General features: G+C 38.7%; 1 protein-coding gene across 1 annotated transcript; it reads right to left on the reverse strand.

The window, feature by feature from the left end:
* Window positions 1-1,193: 1,193 nt before the first annotated feature.
* PUM3 (pumilio RNA binding family member 3) lies at window positions 1,194-25,702 on the reverse strand. Its single transcript, XM_005155009.3, has 18 exons — window positions 25,589-25,702; window positions 25,081-25,187; window positions 23,135-23,317; window positions 20,122-20,257; window positions 19,330-19,405; window positions 18,653-18,746; window positions 18,393-18,459; window positions 17,627-17,801; window positions 16,190-16,293; window positions 15,642-15,720; window positions 14,595-14,693; window positions 13,096-13,149; window positions 11,401-11,481; window positions 8,563-8,705; window positions 7,572-7,794; window positions 6,388-6,475; window positions 4,679-4,769; window positions 1,194-1,435 (listed from the first exon to the last, which is right to left on the reverse strand). The coding sequence occupies exons 2-18, from the start codon at window positions 25,175-25,177 to the stop codon at window positions 1,306-1,308; spliced, it is 1,920 nt and encodes a 639-aa protein (XP_005155066.1). The 5' UTR covers window positions 25,178-25,187; window positions 25,589-25,702; the 3' UTR covers window positions 1,194-1,305.
* Window positions 25,703-27,563: the final 1,861 nt, after the last annotated feature.

Genomic DNA, 27,563 nt, shown 5'->3' on the forward strand with positions numbered 1-27,563 from the left:
ACACTTCCAATTAGTTGCATTGTACTTTGTTAAGTGAGTTGCATTTTAGGGGAAAATAATGCCATCTGCTATGAAGAAATGGAGCAACAGTAAAGAGTGACTCCTCAGTTAAAGACTGAATTAAACTGGTTCTCTGGCTCAGTCTATCACCATGGTATTAAACGCCTCCAGTGTGTTGTATGAATGCCTTACCAAGAAAGGTTTGGGTTTGTTTTCCCCCTTTGCTTAGAATAATAAAATACTGGCTTGATTTTTCTGTGATTACAGTACAGTAGAAATTAACCCCTATTTGATATCATGCAGAAGTAAATTCATCTCATCCCTATTATAAGGAAGACACAAAAAAAACCCAAAATCCCTCCAGTTTATTACGACTTAAATGTCTGTACTTTTCAGAAGACTTAAGAAAAATTAAACCAAATTATGGTCCATTGGAACAGTTAGCCTCTCCTTCAGGACCTTCTTTGTGAAAAGACTACTTTCATTCTATTCTTGTTAGCTCCTGAAAGATGAGACCCTCCATCAATCCTTCATAGGGTAAGAATGGGACTTGAGCTGTTTTTCTCTTTTGCTTTCTGAGGAAACCAGAAGGAAAAGGGATTAAGAAAAAGTGTATTTATTTGCCCAGTACACAGCATCTCCAGCACAGATGCTCTGTTCTCATGGTGACTAGGACAACATACATGCAAATTTTAACAAGACTCAAAACATTTTGTGCAGGTTATCAGAAAAGATTTAACTCCTTGATTAGATAACACAGAATCATAGGTTAGGGTTGCAAATGACCTCAAGATCAAGTTCCAACCCCCCTGCCATGGGCAGGCACAACTCACACTAAAACATGTCACCCAAGGCTTCATCCAACCTGGCCTTGAACACTGCCAAGGATGGAGCATTCACAACCTCCCTGGGCAACCCATTCCAGTGCCTCACCGCCCTAACAGTAAAGAATTTCTTCCTTATATCAATCTAAACTTCCCCTGTTTAAGTTTTAACCCATTACCCCTTGTCCTATCACTACAGTCCCTAATGAACAGTCCATCCCCAGCATCCCTATAGCCCCCCTTCAGATACTGGAAGGCTGCTATGAGGTCTCCACACAGCCTTTCCACTAGCTTCTAAATGTTCTTGAGACTTCAGTCTCCGAGAACAACTATTTACCATACACCACAGAGTAAGTACAACAGACAAGCTGTTTTAGAAATTATTTAATTTACCAATGCATATACGATGTCTTAGAACAATCATGATGCAAAATCTGAGTTGGTTGCACTGACGTTAATTCTCCTTTTAGCTTCATTTACACTAGGAAGTCAGTTTCTCCAGTAATGCTTCTATTCCTTTTACATTTTTATTTAGCTTCAACTTTGGAACAAGTGTTTTCAGTCCTTTTTTGACTGTATTTGCCACTTCTTGATCAGTGCTCCGGAGAAGGCTACAAGAAACAGGAAAATAAACAAGGATGTCAAAGGTCAGCATGTATGTCACAGGGAAAGAAGCTGTCCATGTAAGAAAACAGTACCTCCTTACAAATAATATAACTCAGGGCAGATGTTATTACCCCTACTAGAAAAAGATGTAAAACTTTCCAGAAAGCATGGAACACCAAGTGAGAACAGAACACATAATAAATCAGACTGGAAGTAATTGCAGATCCCTGCTCAAAGTGGGTGCAAACATTGGGTCAGACAAGGCTGCTCAGGGCTTCACCTACTCCAGGGCTGACACGCAGGAGACAGCCCAGCCTCCCTCACCACTGGGCTGTCGTCATGGCAAAAAGGCTTCTTCTTACCTCCAGCCTGAGCCTCCTGTGTTTCAACTTGCACTGGTGCCTCCCACCCTCTAGCCATGCACCCACTGCTGTGAATAGCATAGCTCTCATCCATGACCTTCTGTGGTGCTGGGGATGCTGCTGAGGACTCCCCCAAAGCCATTCCTTTTCCCAGCTAAACCACCCCAGGTCCCACAGCCTTTTCTCTCAGGCCATGACTAAGCTGGTTATAGAAATTACATGGAAATTATTAAGTGTATGTTTTATCCATTTTCTACCCTGATGCAATGCATCATTCAGAAATTCAAAAGGTCAGATGTAGAAATATAAATAGACCGGCATCCATGACATTCTAGTACTTACAACACTTTATTTACACTAGGATGGACTGTAACATCTGCAAAGAACCCTCCCATAACCTCTTCATGCTTGTACCAAGTCAGAAGCAAGCCCCAGATTTTTTTTTTAATAAAATTAAAATCAAATTGCTAAGTAGAACAGTGAAAGGAGAGCATCCAGAGGATATCAGGTAACTAAGAAATCAAGCACACACAATGAACCGCTTCTAAAAGGTGAATAAACTTTAATGACTAGAAAGCCAAAAATCTTCAAATGGACTGAGACTGGGTAATCCTGAGTTTCAGATACGCACAAAAGTGACAGATGGCTTCTGAAACCCAACAACAAAAACAAAACAAAACAAAAAAATCAATCGTAGCTTCAAGGAGAACTGGCAATGTCTGAAAATCACCTCTGTCAGAGGGATCTTGCATCCCTCATGACAGAAGTATCGGCTTGGTTTTAAATGAGTGTTTTTTAAACTCAACAATTATTTTATGTACAAGAATATTACAGTTATCTATACCAGACTAAGTTAAACTTATCCCTGCTGTATGATTTAGGTAATGTCTCAACTTCAATGCATGCAGTTATACAAAAATGACGTTGTTAATTACTAGTGTTAGTGATGTAAGCAGGTGTCACATGAAATGGAACAAAAGCAGCTGGCTTTGTGTGTTCTCAGCTGCCCAAATGAAAGTGTGTCATGGCAAGAATCATCAGGAGAAATTCAATTTACAGAGGATTCAGATTTAATTAAAATTAAAAACCCAAAACAAACAAACTCTCACAACTCCCCCATTATTTTTGTCTCTTTCCTGTTAGGTGTGTTTCAATATTGGTGAAAAATGTTTAACTGTCAATCTAGAGGATAGGCTTCCCTGCTCGTCAACAAAGCACTTGTCAAAGTTCCACCCTGTAGTACCATGAGTAATAGCAGACAGGGAAAAACTGACATTCATCACATACTTTTCCACAAAAAAAATGCCGCTTCTGTACTGGTTTTTTGCTAACAACTACTAGTTTCCTGTTTTCTATATTAGTCTTCAATACTTATTAAGAGACTGTTGTCGTGGTGAAGCTAAGCAGTTATTTCCACTAACTTATTTTGTAACTTTATTTGGACAATCAAAACAGCTTAATACATAAACCAAGAACATCACATGCTAAAGGAATCTGCTCAGCCTTGAGTTAGGGAAAAAAGTCTAGGCATTAGTACAGTACATTGTCAGTGAACAAGCCTTTACTACAAATCTCCACGGAACATCTGTGCACAGGATCAGATAACTTAAAAGCATTAGAAGCATTTATTGAATTCTAAAGACTTATTATCAGAGGCAAAGAAGTGTTATTATTTCTGCAGCTGAACAAATCTTAACAGCCAAATCCATATGACTACTACAATGTCGTATAAACCGGTTTTGTATCCGGATTGCAGCTACTCTTCTACTGCCAATTCTTCACACTAATGTTCTGAATGATAATGACTAAACAAAGTTAGAACTAAGCTCATATTAACTAACAGAAGTCCTATAAGTGAAAACGGCTTTTGAATCACCTTGCAAAAGAGCATGAATATCAAAACAGCCTCACACTAAAGTAATAAAGAGCAGAGATGGAAAATAAACAGCAAGGAGTCTAAAGTAACTTTTGGTGAGGGAGAAGGGGGGGTAGAAACAAGGAAAACGAGGTTTTAATTTTTCAAAATCATGTTGTCTGTTTGAATTGTTTGCTGACTTTGGCTCAATGCAACTTTCTCTGGAGTCAGCTGAGTAATGCTAAAGCAGCAGCTCTACAACACAGTCCTTTGGGTTAGGACAAAAACTTGGGTTTCTATGACCTGACACTGACAAGTAGTTACAAAATGAAAACAGCAATGATTAACATAACTGTTCACATTTGATAAAATAAAATATTAATATTAGTCCAATTCCTGTGGGGTCTATTTTATCTCATCAGCTGCACGGTTCTCTGCTTCAAAGCTGTGAGCCAGTTAGCTCACCACAAGCCTTTGCATGATCTGTTATTTCGTATGGTCTATTTCAAACACTTTCCTACTTCAGTATGAGACATACGTAGCTCCATAATTAAGGCATCAACACACCTGAGTAAGTTACCAAAAACCACCATCACCCAAACAAAAAAAAAAAAAAGCAAAGAAAGAATTCTTCTATGCTGCTGCCAGTCAGTTATTTCAGAGTTAATTATTTTAATGCAGCTATTTGTGGACTACTTTTTTGACAATTTTGTGCTTGTAAAACAAGACTTACAGGCACAATTTTTAAAATATTTTAGATTTTTAATCTTTAAGATTAAATCAAATCTTTTAAGATTTTCTAACATTGAGCTACTTCCTAGTACTTTAAAAGCCTGAGTTCAAGGAACCTATGGAGACCTGGTTTGAATTTCTCTACCCTGGTCCATTGCAGACTTAGGACTAGCATGAAAGACAGTATGTACTGAGTAAAAAATGGTACTTTGCTGATAGAAATTTCAACTGATGTTCTCTTAGCTGCTCAGGAAAGTAACACTGGAACCTAATCAGAAATAGCCATGTGCCTTACATACCAACAAAGAATAATGGCACCTCGATTTACTTCAGCCCAGGTCTTCATATTCTCAATACCAACACGTTCCAGCAATGTTCTTCCAAAGCAAACTGTAAAGTGTGGGAAAGGAGTAGGCAGAAGAAAAAAATTAGACAACATCTTTAGACATAGAAGCCTGACAAAATTTCTCTGCAGTTGTGATTTAATCAAATAATTTTAAGCCACCAAGCATTCACTAAGTTTTTCTGTCTCAAAATAAATGTCTATTCAATAGGTGTTTGACAACTTCCAAGTACTGCTTTAAATTAGTTAGACAACAGCAGCACTGTGTGACAGTTTAATAATGCAAAGCAGGCAAATGTGCTGTTCCATAGAATCACAGACTAGGCTGGGCTGGCAGGGACCTTAAAGCTCATTCAGTTCCAATCCCTGTGCTATGGGCAGGGGCACCTTCCACTAGATCAGTTAATCAAAGTCCCATCCAACCTGGCCTTGAACACTGCCAGGGATGGGGCAGCCACAGCTTCTCTGCACACCCTGTTCCAGTGTCTCATCACTCTCAGAGTGAAGAACTTCTTCCTTATATCTAATCTAAATCTACTCTTTTTTTGGGGGGAAAAAAAAAAAAGGGTGTCAAAGTCGATTCACATCTTAAGGAAGACTTGAAGAACTTGGAAAGAATGACACCAAAGCAAGAGACAATTATAAACAATACACTACTGCACACACACCTCTGCTGAAAACGCTACATTTGTAAGCATCTGACACTACAACTGAAGCCACAAGATGTTCACAGATTGTTACTTAAAACTTCAGAGCTAATCTTTTATTGATGCATGAAAACCACAAGGAACCTTGTTTGTGTCAGCTGTACTGATGCTATAGGGCTCTATTTCCCCAGTAGCTTTGAAAGGCTAAGTTGCAGATTCATTACACCAAAGGCATATGCAAAAGAATCTAGGCTCACCTCAAGTCCCCAGCTGAATTTGAAGGACTGAACTTCAGGAAAACTGCTCTTACAACTGTAAGTTTGCCGCTGAGCACACTTACCACTAAACAACCCAAAATCCCCACAGAACACTGTTATGCCCATCTCCTTTCACTTTTTGAGGATTTTGTATGAGAAAAAGTAATCTTTATTAGGATATGGTGATTCACACAAGATTTTACAGTCATGTAATAAAGTAAGTTTAAAAGCTAAATTAAGATGAGAACATCTGTGTCCAGTCTCTGCCTTCTGGGATATAAATAGCAAAGATGTCCTATTTTTGTGCATGAATTATTGTAGTAACACAAAGCATTAACCCAGCAGCACTAATGAATGCAGCAAAGATTACAGTTTGGCTCACAAGCACTAAGGAAACAAGTCTTCTTGTTAGGAAGACTTTACCTTTTCTATTACTGTCCTTTAAATTGCTGTGTAATTTAGCAAAGCTACCAAGGCATTTAAGCACAGAAATGAACTATTGTGCCAAATACATAGTAAGCCCGAGAACAAAACCTGACCAGTCATTGCTTTGCAGGAAAAGAAAACATATCCTTGGCATTCTGTTCATGAAACAACTCAAAACAGCATAAAAGCTAGAAGCAACAATCTTAGATAGCATGTTACAATTTTCCATACATTAGTATACTCAAAGACATAACCACAGAAATCTTATTTTCAGTCAGAGAACTGATTACTCTGAAGTCATAATTTGATTAAATAAAGCTGAATTTCCAACATACCTTCTTTTCCACTCTCCCTCATTTTTTCATCTTGCTCTATTAACCATTTCAAAACTAGATGGCCTGCTGGATGCTCTGCAATGTGAAGCTTTAAGGGGAAAAAGCAAACCAAAACACAGATTATTTAACAAGAATGTTTCAAAACATATTTACATGTCTATCCATAAATTTCTGCTGGCTTGGTCCACTCTGCCCTCAGACACCTCGCCATTCTGATCCATTTAGTTATCAACTATGCAAATGACAATAAGTTTGATGCAAGCATCTGAGTATTTATTTAAATAGACCCGTTTATTTTTTACCACGTTCCCTGGAACATCTGACTTTCAGTAATAAAACACATCAACCAACGTTTCATCCACCCCTCCAAGACCCTCATGCTTACTGAGCAATATCTATTAGTCTACCTGCCTCTGCAAGAACTTCCAGACTTTCCACATTTTCATGGACTTGAAAATTAACAGTTCACAGAAAACATGACTAGCTCATGTAAAATTCTGTAAAATGCACATCTTACAGAAGGGAAAAACAAGGGCAAATTCAGCATAATTACAAAAATCTGGAGGGTATCTACCTTAAATAGTGTACACAGCATTTTTTGTTTTCTAATCTACAGATGCATATCTGACTGAGCTTAACAAAACACAGAAGGGGCAGGGGCACACTCTGAATAGAAGGTCATACTCTAAAGACAGCTATTGCTGTAAAGACAAACAGTTATTATCTAAGATCTTTCCTTGCACAGAGAAAGGCACACCTGAAAGCTCAGAGACTCTTTGATTGCTCTTCACTGAGATCATTCTCAATGTAAACAGTCAAATGAATTACAAAAATTTACTAACCGCTTGACTGCATAATGGTAACATTAAAAGAGAGACTGTATAACATGATTGTCAGCTACCTTCCTGTAAAGTGTTTAAAGCCGTTTTGAAGATTAAAGATCATGAACTACCTTGCTCTAACATCATATGAAATGCTGGCTCAAGCCTTTCTCTCTCCAGATGCAGTAATGATACCACTATGAAAGGAAAATGTCAGAAAACAGATCATGTCTCAGGTACAAGTGCTACCAGGGCAGCACACTAATGTTAAATAGAGGAAAAAGTGAGCAGACTTCATGTTAGTGATACAAAATGAGCAAAAGGTGTGCAAGATTTCAGGAAACTTGTCCTCTTTTACTTTACCTGCCCATCACAGCCACCTGGAACAAGCTCTTCTGCTGCTAAATTAGCAATTGCATCTAGTGCAGGCTGGATGTCACCAGCAGCTGTTCTTAAGATGTCAGCAACCAAGACAAAGGTAGCTTTGTCTATGACTACTTCTTGTGTATGTTCTTGCAAATATTCTAGCAGAGGTGAGGAAATGGCTTCCAGGAGTTCATGACGGCGGAGTTCAGTATTCTTCTTACTGATGAAAGAGACAGCACATTAATGTAGAAGACTTGCTCTGTATGCACATCAAGCAACAAGAAACTCAGACATATACGCTATTTGAGATTGATACAAATCATTAGAAAATCAAAATAAAACATTACTCTTCACTCTGTTGAACACATGTTCTATATACTCATTTTAAGAACATATGGAGTGAAAAAAATGTATCGTATTTAAAGCTGACTGCTGGTAAACCTCATAGAATTTTTTGTTAGCAATAATTTATCCTGATTGTTTTCTACTCATTCTGACACCTCAGTAGCTGAGCTCTACTTAAAAATCTCACTAATCATATAAAATTGCTCCTTCCTTAAAAGCTGATAAGCACCAGTGTCAATACCAGAGACTGAATTCAAATTAACAATTCCCATTTTTATTGCTAGATTTTGAGATACGTGTTTTTGCAACCCAAAACACCAATAATGCACATTAAAAATTTTCTATGCCAAGTTTGATGTATGAGTTTAAACAAAGAACACATCACAGTTTTTGCCTCTTACAAAGAGAGTAAACTGCTGACTACCAATATATTGCTGATAACTGATAATCATGTATGAATTTTAAAGAAAAAATTCAAAAATACAGACTACAAATTAACACATTAAGTAATCTTGGATATTATTTACATATATTTACATTACTTAGCTATACTATAAAAAAGGGCTGAAATTAAATCAATCATGACAGAAAGTTGCATGGACTCTTCTGGATTCCAGGGGAAAAAATGTTAACTGTTATATACCTATAGGCATTTCCGTCTCCCTGTTGCAGAAGTGTGATAATTTCTGGAACAAAATGTGCAGGGTCTCTAGGACTTAGCAAATACAACAAGACCTTCTTTCCGTATTTGTTGTTTATTATATTGGGTAAAGCAGCATTTATTTCCTGTAAAAGTAAACAAGCAGCAACAAAACATTAATGAATTAAAAAGTTTTGAGCCAACAGTAATTACTGATGACCTTTCAAATGCAAAGCTTAGGAAAGGAAACCTACAAAGGAAACATAATAGAAGTAAGATCTGCATCTGCTTGCAAAATTAAATTAAAAACCTCTCATCAAAATGAAAGCTCGGTGAAGTCAGGAAAAAAAAATCAGGTTTGAAATGTGTACATCAAAAAAAGAGGGAGGGGAAAAAAAGAGGGAGGGGAAAATTTTAGTATGGACAGATAATTGGTATAAGGTGTTTTAGAAGTCTAACTGCTCTTTAAGATAATTTTCAGGGTTGGATTAATCTACATAGTTTGCTTCAATACTTGACCCTTTCACCTCATCGTCTGCTACTAGTTTTCATTCTCTATCTGAAGAGCTGATCTTATCTGATATTTTTTACATTTTCCCTAACATCCTTTCCCTGTTCCCGACTTGAATAAACCTAGACGGGCCAATTCTGTATGTGTGAAGACCACTTGTCCTTATTTTCTTATAGTCTTCTGTCCAGATGGATGCAGTATGATGATCAAACAGTAAATACTCCATTATCTTTGATCTCAGATGATGGAAAACCACAGATGATTCAAGTCTTAAATGACAACTTGAAAGCTCAGCTAAAGCCAAACACAGTATCTGAACTCATAAACCCTCCAACAGGAGAGTGTTTGTAACAGTACCAAAATGCCTCAATGATCTCATACCAAGACAGAACTGATCTGTCAGGGCCTATTTGCTTGGAACTTGCCCAGAATTTGTCACATTGCAGACTGGACTCTAGAAACAAAACCCAACTGTGATTACAGGTAATAGACCTGAGAAACAAAAGCCATCTATTTCCACACCGGGATGCTTTCATCTCTCTATACCAGAGAGGCAGACTTAGGGACATATCTTTGAGCTTAGGTACAAAACCCCAATTCCCCCTTATACAAAGCTGTCCAGTGGAAGAACTGCTCTTATTTTTTAAAGCAAGCCTCATTACAAGAATCATAGAATCATAGAATAGTTAGGGTTGGAAAGGACCTTAAGATCATCCAGTTCCAACCCCCCTGCCATGGGCATGGACACCACATACTAAACCACGTCACACAAGGCTCCTCATTACAAGAGGGATACTGAGTTGCTGGACCAGGTCCAGAGAAAGGAAATGAAGGTGGTGAAGGGTCTGGAGCACAAGTCTCATGAGGAATGGCTGAGAGAACTGGAGTTTTTCAGTCTGGAGAAGGCTCAGGGGGGACCATATCATTCTCTACAACTACCTGAAAGAAGGATGGAGACAGGAGGTGGCTAGTCTCTTTTCCTAAGTAACAAGGACAGCACAAGAGGTAAGGACCTCAAACACTGCCAGGGAAGGTTTAGACTGGGTATTAGGAAAAACTTCTTCACTGAAAGCATAATCAGGCATTGGAATAGGCTTCCAGGGAAGTGGTGGAATCATCATGCCTGAAGTGCCCAGAAAAAGTGTAGATGAGGCCATTGGTGACATGGTTTAGTGGTGAACTTGGCAGTCCACATGCAGAGTATTTGCCTCATCTTTACCTCCTTGCCACTGCCTCTCAACCTGTCAGTCCTAAAATTTAGAGCATGAGTACTCCTATAAGCACATTGCAACCTATACATTGATGATAATTATCCTTCTTGCATGAAAACTAATTGTGCACTATGAAGTCACTTTTATCAGTGTGAAAATGTAACTTTATAACATTTTACAGATTAAAACATCTCAGAAGGGATAAAAATTGAATGCAAACATAATCTAAATACTATGAGAAACCTTATTAAATAATTTTGGAAGGAAGGTGAGTAAATGGGGCATTCCAAAAGAAAGCATACTATCCTTAATGTCATTCTGCAATTTCATGTAGGTAAAGCAGAACAGCTAGAGTGCTCTCATGTTTTAGACATCTACCTGCATCCATTTTGGAAGAAGATAAAAATATTACATGGATCTTACCCAGAACATTAATTATACAATCATAGAATAGTTAAGATTGGAAAGGACCTTAAGATCATCTTGTTCCAACCCCCTGCCATGGGCAGGGACACCTCACACTAAACCATGTCACACAAGGCTTCATCCAACCCGGCCTTGAACACCGCCAGGGATGGAGCATTCACAACTTCATTGGGCAACCCATTCCAGTACCTCACTACCCGTACAGTAAAGGGCTTATTCCTTATATCCAATCTAAACTTTGCTTATTTATATTTTAACCCATTACTCCTTGGCCTATCAATACAGTCCCTAGTGAAGAGTCCTTCCCCAGCATCCTTATACCCTTAATGTCATTTAATTATCAACATATGAAGTAAAAATATCAAGCTTTGAGAATTAATGTGAGTTAATGGTTTCAGCATCCAACCAAAAGAAATTCCAGTCATCCATTAGCCAGAATGAACATGTACAAAACAGGTAATTTTCAGCAAGTACTGAATCTAATTTAAAAACTATTTCAGACAAATAACTAAAAAGAACATATGAAAGTGCTGAGGTCTTCTATGAAAGGAAACATAAATACAATTAAACAGAAAAAAGAGAAATGAATTAAATGGTTTGAAAAAAGCTGATGGATTCCTATTTTCATCTTCCTATATACCAAGAAACACTAACACTATTTGTACACTGTTTAGGAAAAATTTAATTACTTACTGATATAATTAACTGTTTCACAAGTTTAGTGTCATCGATGCAATCAAATGCTGCCAGCAAGACCAGATGAGAAAACTCACCCTGCAAAGATGGGACATCAGAAATTACATGCAGTCAAGTTCTATGAACATACATTGACTTAGGATCAACATTTCTGAGAGTTTGTCTTAAACGTGACACAACATGAACCATATGCAAATTCTGTCCGTTGTACAGAACGAGGGAAGCCTAAAGCTTAGGCTGTCACTAAAAATAAGGCCTGTTAAGAGAAGCATGTTGTTAAAAGAAAGGTAGATTAAGTTGATGTGCCATTAGAAGCTGATAAAACTGCTTTATCACATCCAAGCTATTAACCTAATCCTATGTATAATTACCAATGGGTATCATAGGATTTGCCTCTCCAAACATTACATACAGATTTTATTTATGAGGTATTTGCTTAAAACTGAGAAAAATCACATATCATATTTTTGGAGATCATGTTTCTGCTATAAGCCACAGTCTCTACTGTACTGCAGGACAGTAAATTCTAGCATGCACAAAAGGGCATGACCCAATTCACTTATATGTCAGTGAGATTCTATGTCTAAGCAAAGCCAGACCTTCAGTGCTCCAGAGTCATTTTAGCTATTATTTGCCTACTGTCTCATATTTCTATCTAATAGATACTTAATAAATTACAGAAATAACTTATTCTGGTAGAAAAATTATGGAGAGAAATATTACTTAAAACAGCGTCATCCAATGGGGGCTGCACAAGACAATCCATTATGAGGCAGGAAGAAAATATTTTTTGTACCATTAAAAAATACACAAAAATAACCACTAGCTATCTTTATATCATCCTTGTAAAATTTCTATTTCTGTGTATGTTTTATAATGTATACTAGTACAGTAGTATGTGTACATTATTTATATATAAATACACATATATTTGAGATGCATGGTCAGGGCTGTGTGACCAGAAGTTTGGAGACCACTGATTGACACTACATCAACTATCAGTAAACAGAACAACACAATCATGTAGAAAAGTTTAAAAAGCTTTTCTTCACAGTTGTATTTTTGCCTGAAACTACGAAATCTAGTCACAACTGTTACTCTGTTGGTGCTGCAGTCTCAAAACATGCATATTAGTCAGGAAAAAAATAAATACAGACTTCTTTCATTGTATGCCATTTCAGCATTAACTCATTTTGAATCGTCCTGACTTCTCAAAAAACAAAACAAAAAACTTGTGAGAAATATGCACATTCAAATGGCAACAGCACATTCAAATATGTTGGGACACACGCACCACATCTTAACCTCAGTTCCTTTTCTGTATACGTTATTTTACTCCCAGAGAAGAAGAATTAATCAGTGAAGATATATGAAGCCATATGAAGATGTAATGTAAAGTTGGGCTCAAAAAAAAATCTAGAAGATAGAAGATATATGTGTATATATAAAAGATATACAATATAGGACTTACGATTAACTCAGCTACTTCAAAGGACTGCATTTACTGCCCACAATGAAGCTTCTCAGTATGTCTCTAAATATTACATAAGGTTCATTATATTTATACTAATATATCACCAGTATTTTAAACCTAGTTTTATTAAAACCTCAGTTGTTTCCAGTACCAAAGTGCAATCACATTAGCTTCTACCAAATCACTTGTATTTCAGACACTATGAAATAAATGCTCACCGTTGCTATTTTTTCAATATATGTCTTCATAGTTTTCACAATTACTTTTCTGTCCTATACAAAAGGAAACAAAAAACTTGAATTAGCCTATAATGCCAGTGATTCTGAGTAACTAAATTGTTATCAACACCTTCAAAAACATAACCTTCCATCTGCTTATTAAAGCAAAGGCTATTTACCAAGTCAAACGTTTGTGCTACTGGTCAGCACCTAGAAGAGTTGACTTGTGAAAGACTCAATCCTAGGGAGGTTCTGTATGTGTTTACAAGTCCAGCCCACCAACAGGACATGACAAAAACACTAAGCTGAAGGTAAAAGAAACCCAAAAAATTAGAGACACCTCCAAACCACCACACAAGTTCACCTATATCTTGTTCATTCCTTACACAAGAATGCACTTCAACTCTTCATTTGGAAAGAAACTTATTAAACAGGTCCCAAAACTTTTAAGTAGCAAGGACTCCATCTAGCCTACTGCAAAACCTGTTTACTAGCAAGATATATTTTTTGGCAGAAAGTTTCCTCAGTGCTTGTACTTCTGGCTTTTGCAATCACTGCTCAGTCTTTTCCACACCCATTACTACCCTTAGAGCCTAGCGACTGCCTATTTTCTTCTGGACTCTTTAACAAGCAGATTATTTTCATAAGAATGCAGAATGGGCTGGGTTAGCAGGAACCTTAAAGATCATTGAGTTCCAATCCCCTGCCACAACCAGGGACACCTTCCACTAGAACAGGATGCTTAAAGCCCCGTCCAACCTGGCCTTGAGTACTGCCAGGGATGGGGCAGCCACAGCTTCTCTGGGCAACCTGTGCCAGTGCCTCACCATCCTCATATTAAAGAAGGCACTACAGTATTTCCAAGAGATGATGACATACAGAACACATAAAGTATTTCAGGATACCGTATCAACAGAAAAAGCTAAATACAGTTCCTGTAACATTTTTGAAGTCTTGGCATTCCATAGCCAAATACTGTTCTATATTACAACTTTTTACTGTCCTCTTCCTGCTGCCAGTTCCACTGGCATTAAGAAACCTACTGAACAAAAGAATGGCTAATAATCTTAAAATGGAACAGCTTTATGTATCACCTTCATGAACTCCGCTAAAAATAAAAAGAGATGCTTCTATTATAGGATTTCTAACAAAAGCATTTGATTCACAAAAAAATCTACTGCTTTTATTTGCCAGTAAGTCAAGTGGAAACACTTTTTAACCTTGCTCTCAAATACTTAACTGTATCAAAACATCCACTGGCAGAAGACCATCTGGGCAACCATACTCACAGTCTCAGACTAGGCTATTATTAACTACAAAGAGGATTCTTTATTATTAAATACTATCATTAAATTATTATTTATAACTATATGCTATACGTTTAATTATATAATATAGATTATGTATTATTTATACAGTTATTATTTATTATTAAATAAAAAGAGGACTCTATTATTAAATAAATAAAGAGGACTGGGTAGACAGAAAACAAACAATACCTTGGGAGTACCGTGCCATAAGCAGTGCATCGCTACTCGGGCTCCATCATGAGTGTGTGCAAGGTAGATGACAGCCTCTCTGATAGCTTCTATCATTTCCTGTGAAAGAAAAGGTGATAAAGCAAAAATGTGAATGAAAAGACCTAAGACATCTCCAGACATGCAGCTGAAGTTATGAAAGGATTTTTTTTGTCTGCTCACAACAACACAGAGAGCATCACTGGCTCAACAGAACCATTCTCACTGCCTTGAACTAAGAAAAATGGTCTCAAAAGGACCCCGAAATACTGTAAATGACATATGCTTTCTCCCTTTAAAACTACATAGTTCATCATATTCACCCTACGAAATCAGAAATGTACTGAATTCAAGGAAGGGTGCTCAGAACTGCCCTGGGTTCAGCAGTAGCAGTCATTTTTTCTCCTTCTTAGTAGCTGGCGCAGTGCTGTGGTTTTGACTTTCAGCCTGGGAACAGTGCTGATAACACCAATGTTTTCAGTTGTTGCTCAGTAATGTTTAGTCTGGCCAAGGACTTTCTGAGTCTCATGCTCTGCCAGGGAGGAGGGGAAGCCGAGATAAAGCACAGACAGGACACATGACCCAAACTAGCCAAAGAGGTATTCCATACCACAGCATGTCATGCCCAGGAAGTAAAACTGGGGGCAGTTACCCAGAAGGGCTAGATCACTGCTTGGTCAGTCTGGGTATTGGTCAGCAGGCAGTGAGCAGTTGTATTCTCTTCCCTTGTTATTTCTCTTATCATTATTATTACTGGTGGCAGCAGTAGTGATCTGTGTTCTACCTTAGTTACTGGACTGTTCTTATCTCAACCCATGGGAGTTACACTCTTTCGATTAGTTACACTCTTTCAATTCTCCTCCCCATCCCTCCTGGGGCAGAGGAAGGAAGTGGGGGGAGTAAGTGAACAGCTGCATGGTTTCTGAGTGACAGGCTGAGCTTAAACCATGACAAGAACTAAGGCAGAGACTACAGCAGACAAGGACAATCACACACTTAGAACATAAAAACTGAACAAAACATACTTACAGATCTTTGTTTTGGAAGAGCGTAAGTGAAAAAGTCCAAAAATACTTTATGTACCAGTGAGTGTTTTATCACAGCCTCTCTGTATTTGGGAAGAGGAAAATAAGCAAAAAGTCCCTTATAAGTAATGGTTTTAACGTAAGATAACAATACTTCATTTGCATTTAAAAAACAGGTTTGGCAGTGCGTTGCACAGAAAACACACACACAATCTGGATTAGATGTTTAGCACTTACAGTACATGCAAGATTCTAAACCTAGCAAAATATTTTCTCCTAAGGACCACTACAGAAGCTTACCTAATAATGACTGCATTACGGAAGTATACCACACTGCAAGATTTCTGCTGAATGGCTGGGGCAGGGGACACTTCAGTTTATAGAAGTAGAGTTCAAAATTAAGATATGATGCTTTGGACAAAATTACAGTTATTTATTAAACAACACAGCAATGTTACAACTTAAGAGTATCACTATCACTGTCTTTTTGTATGGCAGAAACAAACTGATTCATGCTAGACTGTCACTCCTTAAATCAATTTTTTTCCTTACTTTTGTGCCATTGGTATAAGAATCTGTTTCATTTCATCCAAGATGGCCTCTCTCTTTTCAGGCTGAGCTGCTAATACTTTATCCAGTGTTGGGACAACTGGTGTCTAAAATCAAAGTACAACCAGCACAATTGATCGCAGTAAGTATCAGAGCATACAGAAAATTAAAATCTTTAGTTCTTTTTCAATCAAAATTCATGAACAGTATCACAAACATTTTTTTGCAAAGCTAACACAATTTTTACAATTTCAAAAATAAAATGTTAGTCTACTTTGAGTATGTCAGAAGCTATGTACTTGTTTCTACAAACTGAATGTCCATTATTAGCAAACAAAAGCTACTTCTATGGTCTAAATTGGTTGTTGCCAATTACAGTCAGCTCTTCATGAGACTGTCAGATACAAGGTAAAATACACAAAATAAATATTCTGTTAAGGAACTCCTAAGCTAAGCAGAAATACTGCACAACAGTATATCTATGTCAGAGAACAACAAGTAAATTAACTGAGAAGTTAACCAAGGCCCAGAATATTCCAGTTCAAGAACAGCAAAGAGAAGGAATTTATAACATATACCTTAAAAACAGAAGTACTTCCTGGTATATAACTATTACACTGGTAACTCTTTGTAAAACAATCTGTTGTTGGTAGAATAGGCTGAGTAGATAGAAAATTAGAAGAAATGTATTTGTAACCATTCCTGCCAGGGGTGGAAAAGGTAGAAAGTTGGAGGCAGGAGGATGAAAATTAAACCACCCATTTCAAAACTCCAAGAAATTCCAGGTCTCTTTAAGTGTTACATTGTAATTTCCTACAAACCCACATACTGCTAAGCCTCACATCTGCACCACAACCTAAATCTACTTGAAAAAACTCATGCCAAGAATGCTAGAACAATGGAAGATAATACTGCACTTGATTTCTGAGGCTGGTTTACTCCAGTACAAATTACAGCCCATAATCAGAGCAAACACGCCTTTCCATTAGTCTTGCTAAATGTGTAACACCAGTTAAGAAAACAACAGGAATATAATTCAGAAATGAGCTGGTATTTTCTTATACATAAGAAAACAACAGGAATATAATTCAGAAATGAGCTGGTATTTTCTTATACATTTTAAACATAAATTTGGGGTAAAAGTCTGCTGTGTTGCACATCAGGGTGCAAAAGTCTCTCTAGTGTAGTTAATGATTGTGTAAAACAGTTTTGTACTTGGTAGTGAATAAAAGTATGTCTCTAACAAGAAATATTTCACATAGTTCAAACTGAAAAACATTACAATTTCATCTAAACTAGAAACATGCAAGCAATCATAACATTTAAACATGCTAAACTAGATCATATCTGAACAGCTGAAAGAGAAATTTAATTAAAAGAAATAGTACCCAGTACCTTAGATGCTAGAACACCTTAGACTAGAATGTATTTAAAAATCACCTTGTAAACCTGGAAAGTGTTCCCATATAGCTCTTCTGTCAGCATATTCCTCTGCTCCAGAATGGCTTTGTCATTATATGCATATTCCACTATAGCAGATGCTTCAGCATGACGGAGCATTTTTTTCACATGGCCTTTAAAACTTTTTATTATTTCTGCAACTTGTGGTTTTGTCCTGTTTCACAAGTAAAAATAGATACCAAGAGTTAGAACTTTAGGGATAAGCTAACCTATCAATAGCTTCATTTTTGGAAGCACGTTTAGGTGGTATGAATTGGAACAGAAACCAGGAAATACATGTTTATGGGTCAGCTTTTTGGCATTTACAAAAATATGGCAAAAAAACATGAATCTCTAGCTTTCTTGCCATAGAATTCATAAGATATTTTGAGGGGAAAAAGAAACCAGTGGATAAATCCTACAGAATGAAGGATGCTTTCCTGAAATGCTAACCAGAGAAAATTTTTAAATGCCTTTTTTTTTGTATCAGAGAAAGATTAACTTTGTGCACATATCTGAATCTCTTCTGGCATATATTTTCCTCAATATATACAGCTTTAGCTTTACTTTCTCACAAAAGGAAAACTACCGTTAGCAATACCTGACACTCTTTTGCCTCATCACCATTATAAAGATGCTTCCAGAAACATATTTTTGTTCATGAGATTACATAAATTAAGAGCAGCACTGGACTGAATCCAACCAATCTGCAATCACCGGAAATGAAACAATGCAACACAGCTAAGCAAATTCATTTCATACTCACCCGTACATAAGGAACTTCTTCACAATATTTCTGGAATATTTTGACTTGCTCAACTCTACTAAGCTATCTAGAAAAAGGGGGGAAAATTGCTCATTTGATTTTGCACTGCATTAACTCTACAAAACAAGATGCAATAATTCAAATAAAGTTTTAAAAACTCAGTTCAGCAGAGAGTTAAAGATATTCAAGAGAAAATAATATTGCTTTTTAAAATTCATCTTAACAACCATACAGGTAAACTGTAAATGGGAAGAAAATACCTTTCAACTCTTCAAATGTCTCTTGCCTTTGCTTCTCATTACCATACTGAATAAAGCATTGGATCACTCGAGTTGAATCATGTGCAAACGCCAGCTACAGGACAGAGATACTTCATTATCCTAGGCCATTAAAATGGCATCATGCAACAAATTTATTTTAACACACTTGCTGTCTGGTATAGTTTTATGCCATGTGTAGCATGTAATTTAATGCCAATTGCAATAGTTGACTGTTTATAATGAATCAAGTTTTCAGGTGCTTTTACTACTTCGTAAGTACTCATCAAACAAAATATATACAATACTTCCAACTGCTGACAATTAAGGACATGCATCCTGGTTTTAATACTGAAAGAGTACCATGACACGGTATCTTGTTTTTCCTCATGTTATTTGTAATTTCAGAGTGCCTGTGACAATGCAGTTCCACTTAATTACAGAATACCATGAATCACCATAAAATCAAACATGTATTTCACTGCAAATTTATGCATTTAAAGAATTAAGTGGAAAGACTGTTTCTGTCCTTTTTTTACTCAAAGTTTTTTTTTTTAAAATATCCCTATAACTTTTGGAAGAACAGGTTAGCACTATGTTACTAAAAGTTCATCTAGTATTTCACCATTCTTTAAAGAAGCTTTTATGAATTTGTGCACTACAGCATTAGTTTTTCTTACACTTTTAATTTTTCCATGAAGAAGCTTCTGTAGTTCATTCATGAGCTTTTCTCGCTTCTCCTTATCACATTTCTTCCTACAAGCAAAGCAAAACTTTTTTGCAGTATGAACCACTTATATCTATAATTTAAGAAGCAAGACAGTACAAAATAAAGCTAGCTCCTGATAAACCAAATTTACATTATCATTCATTAAACCTGTAAACAGACCTAATTAAGCACTTTCAGTTCCTAGAAACCAAACCAGATTTCCAGACTTTGAGATTATTCTTTTCCGAGTAACAATATTATTAAAAAGAACATAAACTCAAACCTGTACCCAGAGTTGCTCACAGACCCAAAGATCTGCAAGCATCTTACAGCCAAAACTGCAAAGCACAGACATTTATAGTAAGTAAAATTATCTCCTCATTCTCAGGTGAGGTCCCAGTTCTAGAGTTATACCTGCCCAGAGACAGCATACAAACCTCAAACAGAACACCCCAAAACCATCATGAAGTGATCCCACTGCGAGATCAGGCTGGATCAATGCATGCTCTGTGCCTCAGGGTTCAAAATATAATACAACTCCTTAAGCACTTATTCATAAATTTTAACCTAATATGTGAGTTTAACCCAGACATTTCTAGCAGCATCAGCTGCCACACTCTGCTTGTAATAATTGCATGCAATGTTATCACTCACCCGTGGAATTTCACTGTGGAAATACATTTTCACGTTATAAGAGGAGATACAGAGTCTTTTTGCAACTCATGACTAAAAGCTAACTGAGGCAAAAAAGAATCATTATTACCTTCTCACACTTTCCCATATTTGCTTCGATTTCACAATTATGTCATAGTTACTTTTATCATTAAGTTGTCTGGTTTGCTTTAATTCTTTCCTTTTCTTTTTGAAGTCATTCCACTTTGGCTTCTTAGTATCCGACCCTGAAGACAAAAATAAATAGATTTTTTTGCAGTGAGTAAAAGAGGAGGAATGGAATCCTTTACCAGTATAAACCATGGCAGGTCTGCGACTTGAATTGTCAACAATTCAGGAACTTCGTCCTAAGTTACCAAGCTAACTAATGTGAAAGTGTAAAAATCCAATATATATGCGAAGCTAGTGATTTCCAATTCTACTTAATCAGACACTTAATTAAGTACTCCAATTCCTACTTAAAGAACCAGGCAAACAAGAATTTTTCTCAAAGCTTTGTCAAAAACACACCACAAACCTCTTAATAGCTTGAAAATTGACTTAAAGATGTACCTAGCTTTTTAGTTCATTCAGTACTCACACATACCTTTTCTCTCTCACAAAAGAAGAGCCTTAACTCAAAGACACATACCTGAAATCTCAGAGAGGAAAAAACTGAAGTCTTTTAACGTGGTTAATCTTTTCTTTCAGTCTGATTCCCTAAGCATGGGGTTTACTATAAAACAGCTATACACTGCCACTCAACAAACTCATAACGTGCTGTAAAGTGCCACAAATGAGTTATGGAAAATCTTCAAGTATCTGATCTTAGTTTTCTTATACCTTGACAAAAAACATCATCTTATATGACATGGTTTCACAGAACCAACTCATGAATGCAAACTATTACTTCTACACATAATATGGCTGGCTGCCAGGCCACACACAAAGAGTTGTGGTAAATGGCTCATTGTGCAGCTGGAGACCAATAATGAGTGGTGTCCTTCAGGGATCACTGTTGCGACCAGTTTTGTTCAACATCTTTGTCGATGACAGGGACAGTGGGATTGAGTGCGCCCTCAGCAAGTTCACCGATGACACCAAGCTGTGTGGTTTGGTTGACACACTGGAGGGAAGGAATGCCATCCAGCGGGACCGTGACACGCTTAAGAGGTGGGCTGATGCCAACCTCATGAAGTTTAACTATGACAAGTGCAAGGTCCTACACCTGGGTCGGAGCAATCCCAGGCACAGCTACAGGTAGGGCAGAGAAGAGATTCAGAGTAGCCGTGCAGAGGACTTGGAGGTGTTGGTTGATGAGAAAATGAGTCGGCTGCAGTGTGCGCTCACAGCCCAGAAAGCCAACCGTATCCTGGGCTGCAACAAAAGGAGCGTGACCAGCAGGTAGATGGAGGTGATCCTGCCCCTCACTTGGAGTATTGTGTGGAGACCTCACTTGGAGTATTGTGTGCAGTTCTGGTGTCCTCAATATAAAAAGGACATGGAACTGTTGGAACAAGTCCAGAGGAGGGCCACGAGGATGATCAGGGGCTGGAGCACATCCTGTATGAAGACAGGCTGAGAAAGCTGGGTTTGTTCAGCCTGGAGAAGAGAAGGCTGCATGGAGACCTCATAGCAGCCTTCCACTACCTCAAAGGGGCCTACAGGGATGCTGGAAAGGGACTCTTCATTAGGGACTATAGTGATAGGACAAGGGGTAATGGGTTAAAACTTAAATAGCGGAAGTTTAGATTGGATATAAGGAAGAAGTTCTTTACTGTAAGGGTGGTGAGGCACTAGAATAGGTTGCCCAGGGGAGTTGTGAATGCTCCATGTCTGTCAGTGTTCAAGGCCAGGTGGGACAGAGGCTTGGGTGTGAGGTGTCCCTGCCCATGGCAGGGGGTTGGAACTTGATGATCTTAAGGTCCTTTCCAACCCTAATTATTCTATGATTCTATAATTCTGTAACAGTAAAGACCCAGCATAAAATTTTTAGACCTTAAAACACCGCTTGCTGGCATTCAGCAGCATGCACTTAACTGTGTTACCCATCCAAAACCCATTCTCTCTTTCTACAAAGTACATTATTTTTTCCCTGTTACTCTACTAAAACAACAGCAACAAGCAAAACCTGTAACACTTTGAGAGCAGAGCCACCGTGCAATATTAAGTACCTTTCAGTTATTCTTACAAACAACAGTTAAAAGGTTTGTTTGTGGTTGGGTCCTTTTGATTTTTTTGTTTTGTTTTTAAAGCAGCTTAATATGAACATTCTGTTCCTATTAAGTTTCTAGGCATCTAGTGCATACTCCATGTGAAGCCATTCCAAAGAATACAACAGCAAAATACTCAATACCTTCTACTGACTTTCAAACAACTAACAGTTTTCTGCAGAACTTCACATAAGATGCCACTTCAGTTTCATTGTCCTAGTAGATCTCTGCTTCACAACAAAGTTAAGGAACAACATGAAGTTCTCATACACCATAAACAAAGTTCAAAAAGAAATCCGCTTAAAGAAATTATAAAACCAGACATTTATTTAGCTTCTCTGTATAAATACAAAAATAAGCAGCAAAACACAAAAAGCAGTAACAACACTAATAATGTCTTTGTAAAACAAAAAAAAAGCCTGAAAGAACTGACCAGTTTGCACCACAAGAATAATGTAATGTAAGGGATAGCCAACTCTGATTCATGAACGTTTGTGTTCCAAATTTTATAGCTAGTACTTTTAGAACAGAGGATTAGATTTCTAAACCGGTCTGTGAAATGCCCTGTATTTTCCAAATTTATGGGAAAGCAGTCAGTTTCAAGCTAGCCCCTTAATACTGTCATAAAACACTCGTAGCTTCATGATGGCATGCTGATTATTTAAATTTGCTACTGCATCTTTACTTTTGACTTCAAAGAAAATTTGTAACTGTTCCTTCTCATTACTCAAGCTTAGTCAGGTCAAGAACATTTTCCACAGCAAAGATTAAACATGAAGTAAACTTGCGGTCATTCTGCCAATTTGGAAAGGTGATAACAAGGCAAGGGGAAAGAGGAAGACAGGAGCACCTAAATAACATGTTTCCCAAAACCTAGTTGCCATTGACATCCAGGCTTAAAAATCTGCTCACCTCCCTCTTCTCCACTCTGGAGCTTCCTCTTCTTTGCAAACTTTTCTGACGGCTGTTTATTCTTGAACTGTTTGACAGTAGCTCTTCCAGGTCTTAATTGTCCTTTCACAAATTTCTTGGAAATCAATTTAGGCTTTCCCTCCTCATCTCCTTTCTTGAGGAGTTTCTTTGGTGGACCTGAATCTATTGCCCAACAGAAAAGAAATGAAAATGCTATTACAGAGCTAACATTGCTTCAAAATAACAATTTAACTTTTTTGTAGTAACAATTACACATGTAACAGTAATTCTTACATGCTTCTCAAAGCTGATGTTTTCATGGCAGTCCCTGGGTGTTCCACTTTCCCCTAAGTTCTGCCCCAGCATTATTTTCTGGGCAGCAGCATAACTGCCCAGACATAAAAGGATTATTCTAAATTAAGAATTTCATCACCCCTGACAACAACGTCATCAATCCCCAAATCATCTCTCCACAGTTTATGGTCAGAGCTGTTTTGACATCATCTAAAGCAGAAGAAAAAAAACAACACTGAAAGGTATATTCTCAACTCTAACCCACAGCACTTCACACACCCTAGCTTCAACTGTCAAACTTTTACTTACTGCAGGAGAGCAAACTGTAGAATCCGAAAGTTATCAAGTTTAAAATTCTAATTAAATACTTCAGGTGAATCAAATAGAGCTGAAGGGCTTTCAGTGCAGTTTATTTAAAGCATTTCAGCCTCACTTTTTCCATGTTATTTGATCATACAGTCAGTATAGTTTTGAATGCAAGATAGAATCACAGATGATTGAGGTTGGAAGGGTTGGAGGTCATCTGGTCCAACCCTCCTGATCACACAGGGCCACTCAGTGGCTTTTGACTATATCCAAGGCAGAAGACTCTACCCTGGGCAATGCTCAGTCACCCTCATAGTAAAGATGTCTTTCCTGATATTCAGCAGGAACCTCCTGTGTTTTAATTTCTTTCCATACCTCATTCAGGTATTTGTATACAGTGACAAGATCCCTATAGGCCTTTTCTTCTGGAGTCTCAACTGCCCTAACAACATCAGCCTCTTCACAAGAGGTGCTCAACTCTTCATCATGTATGTGGCCCTTCAGTGGGCTCTCTCCAGTACTCTTATGTCTCTCTTGTACTGAGTAGCCCAAAACTGGAAACAGCACTCCAGGTGTGGCCTCACTATAGCTCAGGAGGGAGCAAGCATCACTTCTCTTGACCTTCTGGCAACACTCTTCCTAATGTAGCCCAGGATCCAATTTGCCACCTTTGACACAAGGACACATTGCTGGCTCACATTCAACTCTGTGATCACCAGGAGCCCCACAGCCTTTTGTGCAAAGCTGCTTTCCCCCAACACGTATTGGTGTATGGGGTGCTCCTGTTTCAGGTGCAGGACTTTGCCCTTCACTCCCTGATGAACCTCACAAGGCTTCTGTCAGCCCATTCTCCCCCACTGCTGAGGCCTCTCTGAAGAGCAGTATTGACTCCTGGTGCACCTGCCACCCCCCACAGCTCTCTGTCATCAATAAACTGGTAATGGTACACTCTGCCCCATAATCCAGATCATCAGTGAAGTGGTTAAACAGAATGGCCTAATTCTGTACTAAGCCTATAGCACTACTTGGATACACTGCTGGTTATCGGCCTTCAACTAGATCCCGTGCCACTTATAACCAATTTCTGGGCCCAGCCACTCTGCCAGTTTTCAACCTACCACACTATGTGCTCATCCAGCCCATAATCTGTCAGCCCCCCTGCAAGGACTTTATGGGAGACACTGTCAAAAGCTTTACTGAAGCCCAGCTAGACAACATTCACTTCTCGAACCTAATCTACAAAGTTCATCACATCAGAAATTTACCAAAATGAAAAAGTAAGCTCAAACATGCCATGCACAACATCGACTCAGAAGGGCTCCTGTTAGGAAAATTTGCCTCCTTACCATTATCTTTTTTAAATTTCCTCTTCCCAGGTGGTGCTTTTCCATAAGGCGCTTTTCCACCCTTCCCCACGAACTTCATTTTACCCTTGGTTTCCATTGTGGCAGCACTGCAAAGGAGGCAAGAGACAGCATTACTGACCCACCATGGCTCTCTTGCCAACTGCGTATGGAAAAGACAACCCACATTTATTGGAACACCGGTTAACACACTTAGCGGAGTTAAATCCTTCTCAACAGCCGCTGACCGCCCCTAGGTGGGCAGTGAGGAGCCAAACCAGGTCGCTCGCAGGCGCGCCACCACAGAGGCTCAACTAGACAAGGCCGGGGAGCACGTGCCTGGCCGACCCCGTTCCCCAGGCACCCCGAGGCCTGACCACGCCAGGCCAGCGCGCTGACCGCACCAGAAGACGCCGCTAGCCCGCACCCGCGGGGGACGCTCCGACGGACACGGACACGGACACGGACACCGCCACCGCCACCGCCGCCCGCGCCGCTCCACGCCACGCACCGCCAGCTGTACCACTCAGCTCACACGTGCCGCCTCGCCCGCGCTTTGCGGCCCCCTCCGGCGAGCGCGGCTCCCCATTGGCAGCTGCCGTGCGACAGTGTGACGCAGTATGCCGTTAAGCACCGCGCGGAGGAGGGCTGGCGCTGCTTTGGGGCTCGCGGTAAGGGAATGTCGCTTTTCCTTGGACTGCACTCAGCCCAGAGCCCTGGGACGGGCGGGCCTCTGAGAGGAAGGGCCTTGTTCTCGTTCCAGTTCCCCTCCCTTCCCCGTGCTCCACAGCCAGCTGGGCCTGTCGGCCTGCCGCCATCTTCTGGAGCACGGTTTGCTGAGTTCCTAGCACAGAATCCTGGAGAGCACAGGGTGGAGCTGTTATTGGAAACAATGCTAAATCAAGCTGCGTGAAACGTCTGACAAGTGTTTTTCTCATATTCGGATGTTTTGTAAAGCCGTTTCTTTCTAACGGAAAAGGCAGCCGTATTCATAAATGTAATTATTATTCTTGTGTGATTACAGCTGCGGTGACAGGAAAATAAGCATGTCCAGTGCCTTTTTAAGACTGCTCGTCGTGTGTATTTCAGTAAGAATGTGTAGATAGAAATTACATGGTGGAATAAAGCTTTTTATTAAGTGAGCTGGTGTCAGTACTGTTCTTTTGTCTCTTGGGAAGCACTTGGCAGTGACTTGGAAAATGGAATAGACATGGGCAGGATTATGGTTTTTAGTTTTTCCACTCTTAGAAATGTCCTGATCATGGCTGACAAAACTGTTGAAAATTGAGTGGGTTAAAGGGAGGCAGGGGAAGAGTATTTGTAATAGAAGGCTGCATGCTCCCACAGCTCAAATGTTCTGCTTCATTGTTAGGAACAAACTCCGTAGATGTTTGAGGTAAGTCTAGTCTCTACACTGATTACATTTTCAATTTTTTTGGTGGTTGCTTTTCAAAAATTAAGACCACAATCACTTAAGATATTAGAAAATACATTTCTGTGTTCAGCTTGGTCGCTGTAATACAAATATCTGCCAGAGAATAAACCAGTAAAATTTGTGAATGCTAGCCAGGTTTTGCAAGTCAAGCAGTTTAGAGGGCCAAGCATGTCCCTTTCCTAAAAAAATAAGTAAGGGTTCCTTAAAGATCTTAAGATACCCTAAAACAGGCTTCAATTGTAGAATTTAGTTCTTCACCTAATAAACTCTTCAGGATATTCCCATGTGTGTACGTAAATCATGTTTCTGCGCAGATGATTTAATGTCTAATTTTTATGTTGGTTTTGTCTCTTTTTTGGATGATGTTTTGATTCCATGGAGATAAAAATCATTAAATAAACCAAAACGTTAAAAATTAGAAGAGTGAATTTTTAATCTGTGAACAAGGTATGCAAAACTGAAATTATTACCAGTCTCTAGTGAAACCTTCGTTTCAAAATCCAGATTTACATTCAGATTCTTTTAAAACTGTCTTACTTACGTTAAGGGGGTCTTTATCCCAGTAAGGGGTTTACACAAACCGCCCCCCCCCCCCCCGGCCATAAGGAGGAAGATTTCACCCCTTCACATGTGAGTTTGATGAGTTTGTTACCGACAAGACAGAACAGATGAGAGCCTTGGGCCTGATCTCTGCAGGTGCCCCATCAGACAGCACACTGTACCAGAGCCTGAATTCAACCATCCTGTTCAAGTACATAGCAGCTGATTCACCCACCAAGTTTAAAAATAAAAAAAAAATGGAGTAAGTTTTTGAGCCAATTTTCAGTCCATTTGGGTCTCTAGAAACACACAAAATAGACCTTAACTGAGAACTTTTATTATATACTTCTGTGATAGTTTAAGCTTTGCAGACTGCAGTGACAATGCACTAACTGTGAGAACAAGCATGAAAATAATATGTAAAGCCACATAAAAATCAATCATTAAATGCGCACAGAGTACAGCTCTTACCCAGTAGGCATCCCTGTGGGGGAAGAAGACAGGCTCAGCC

The sequence above is a fragment of the Melopsittacus undulatus genome, chromosome Z, assembly GCF_012275295.1.
Source record: "Melopsittacus undulatus isolate bMelUnd1 chromosome Z, bMelUnd1.mat.Z, whole genome shotgun sequence".
NCBI classification, from domain to species: domain Eukaryota; kingdom Metazoa; phylum Chordata; class Aves; order Psittaciformes; family Psittaculidae; genus Melopsittacus; species Melopsittacus undulatus.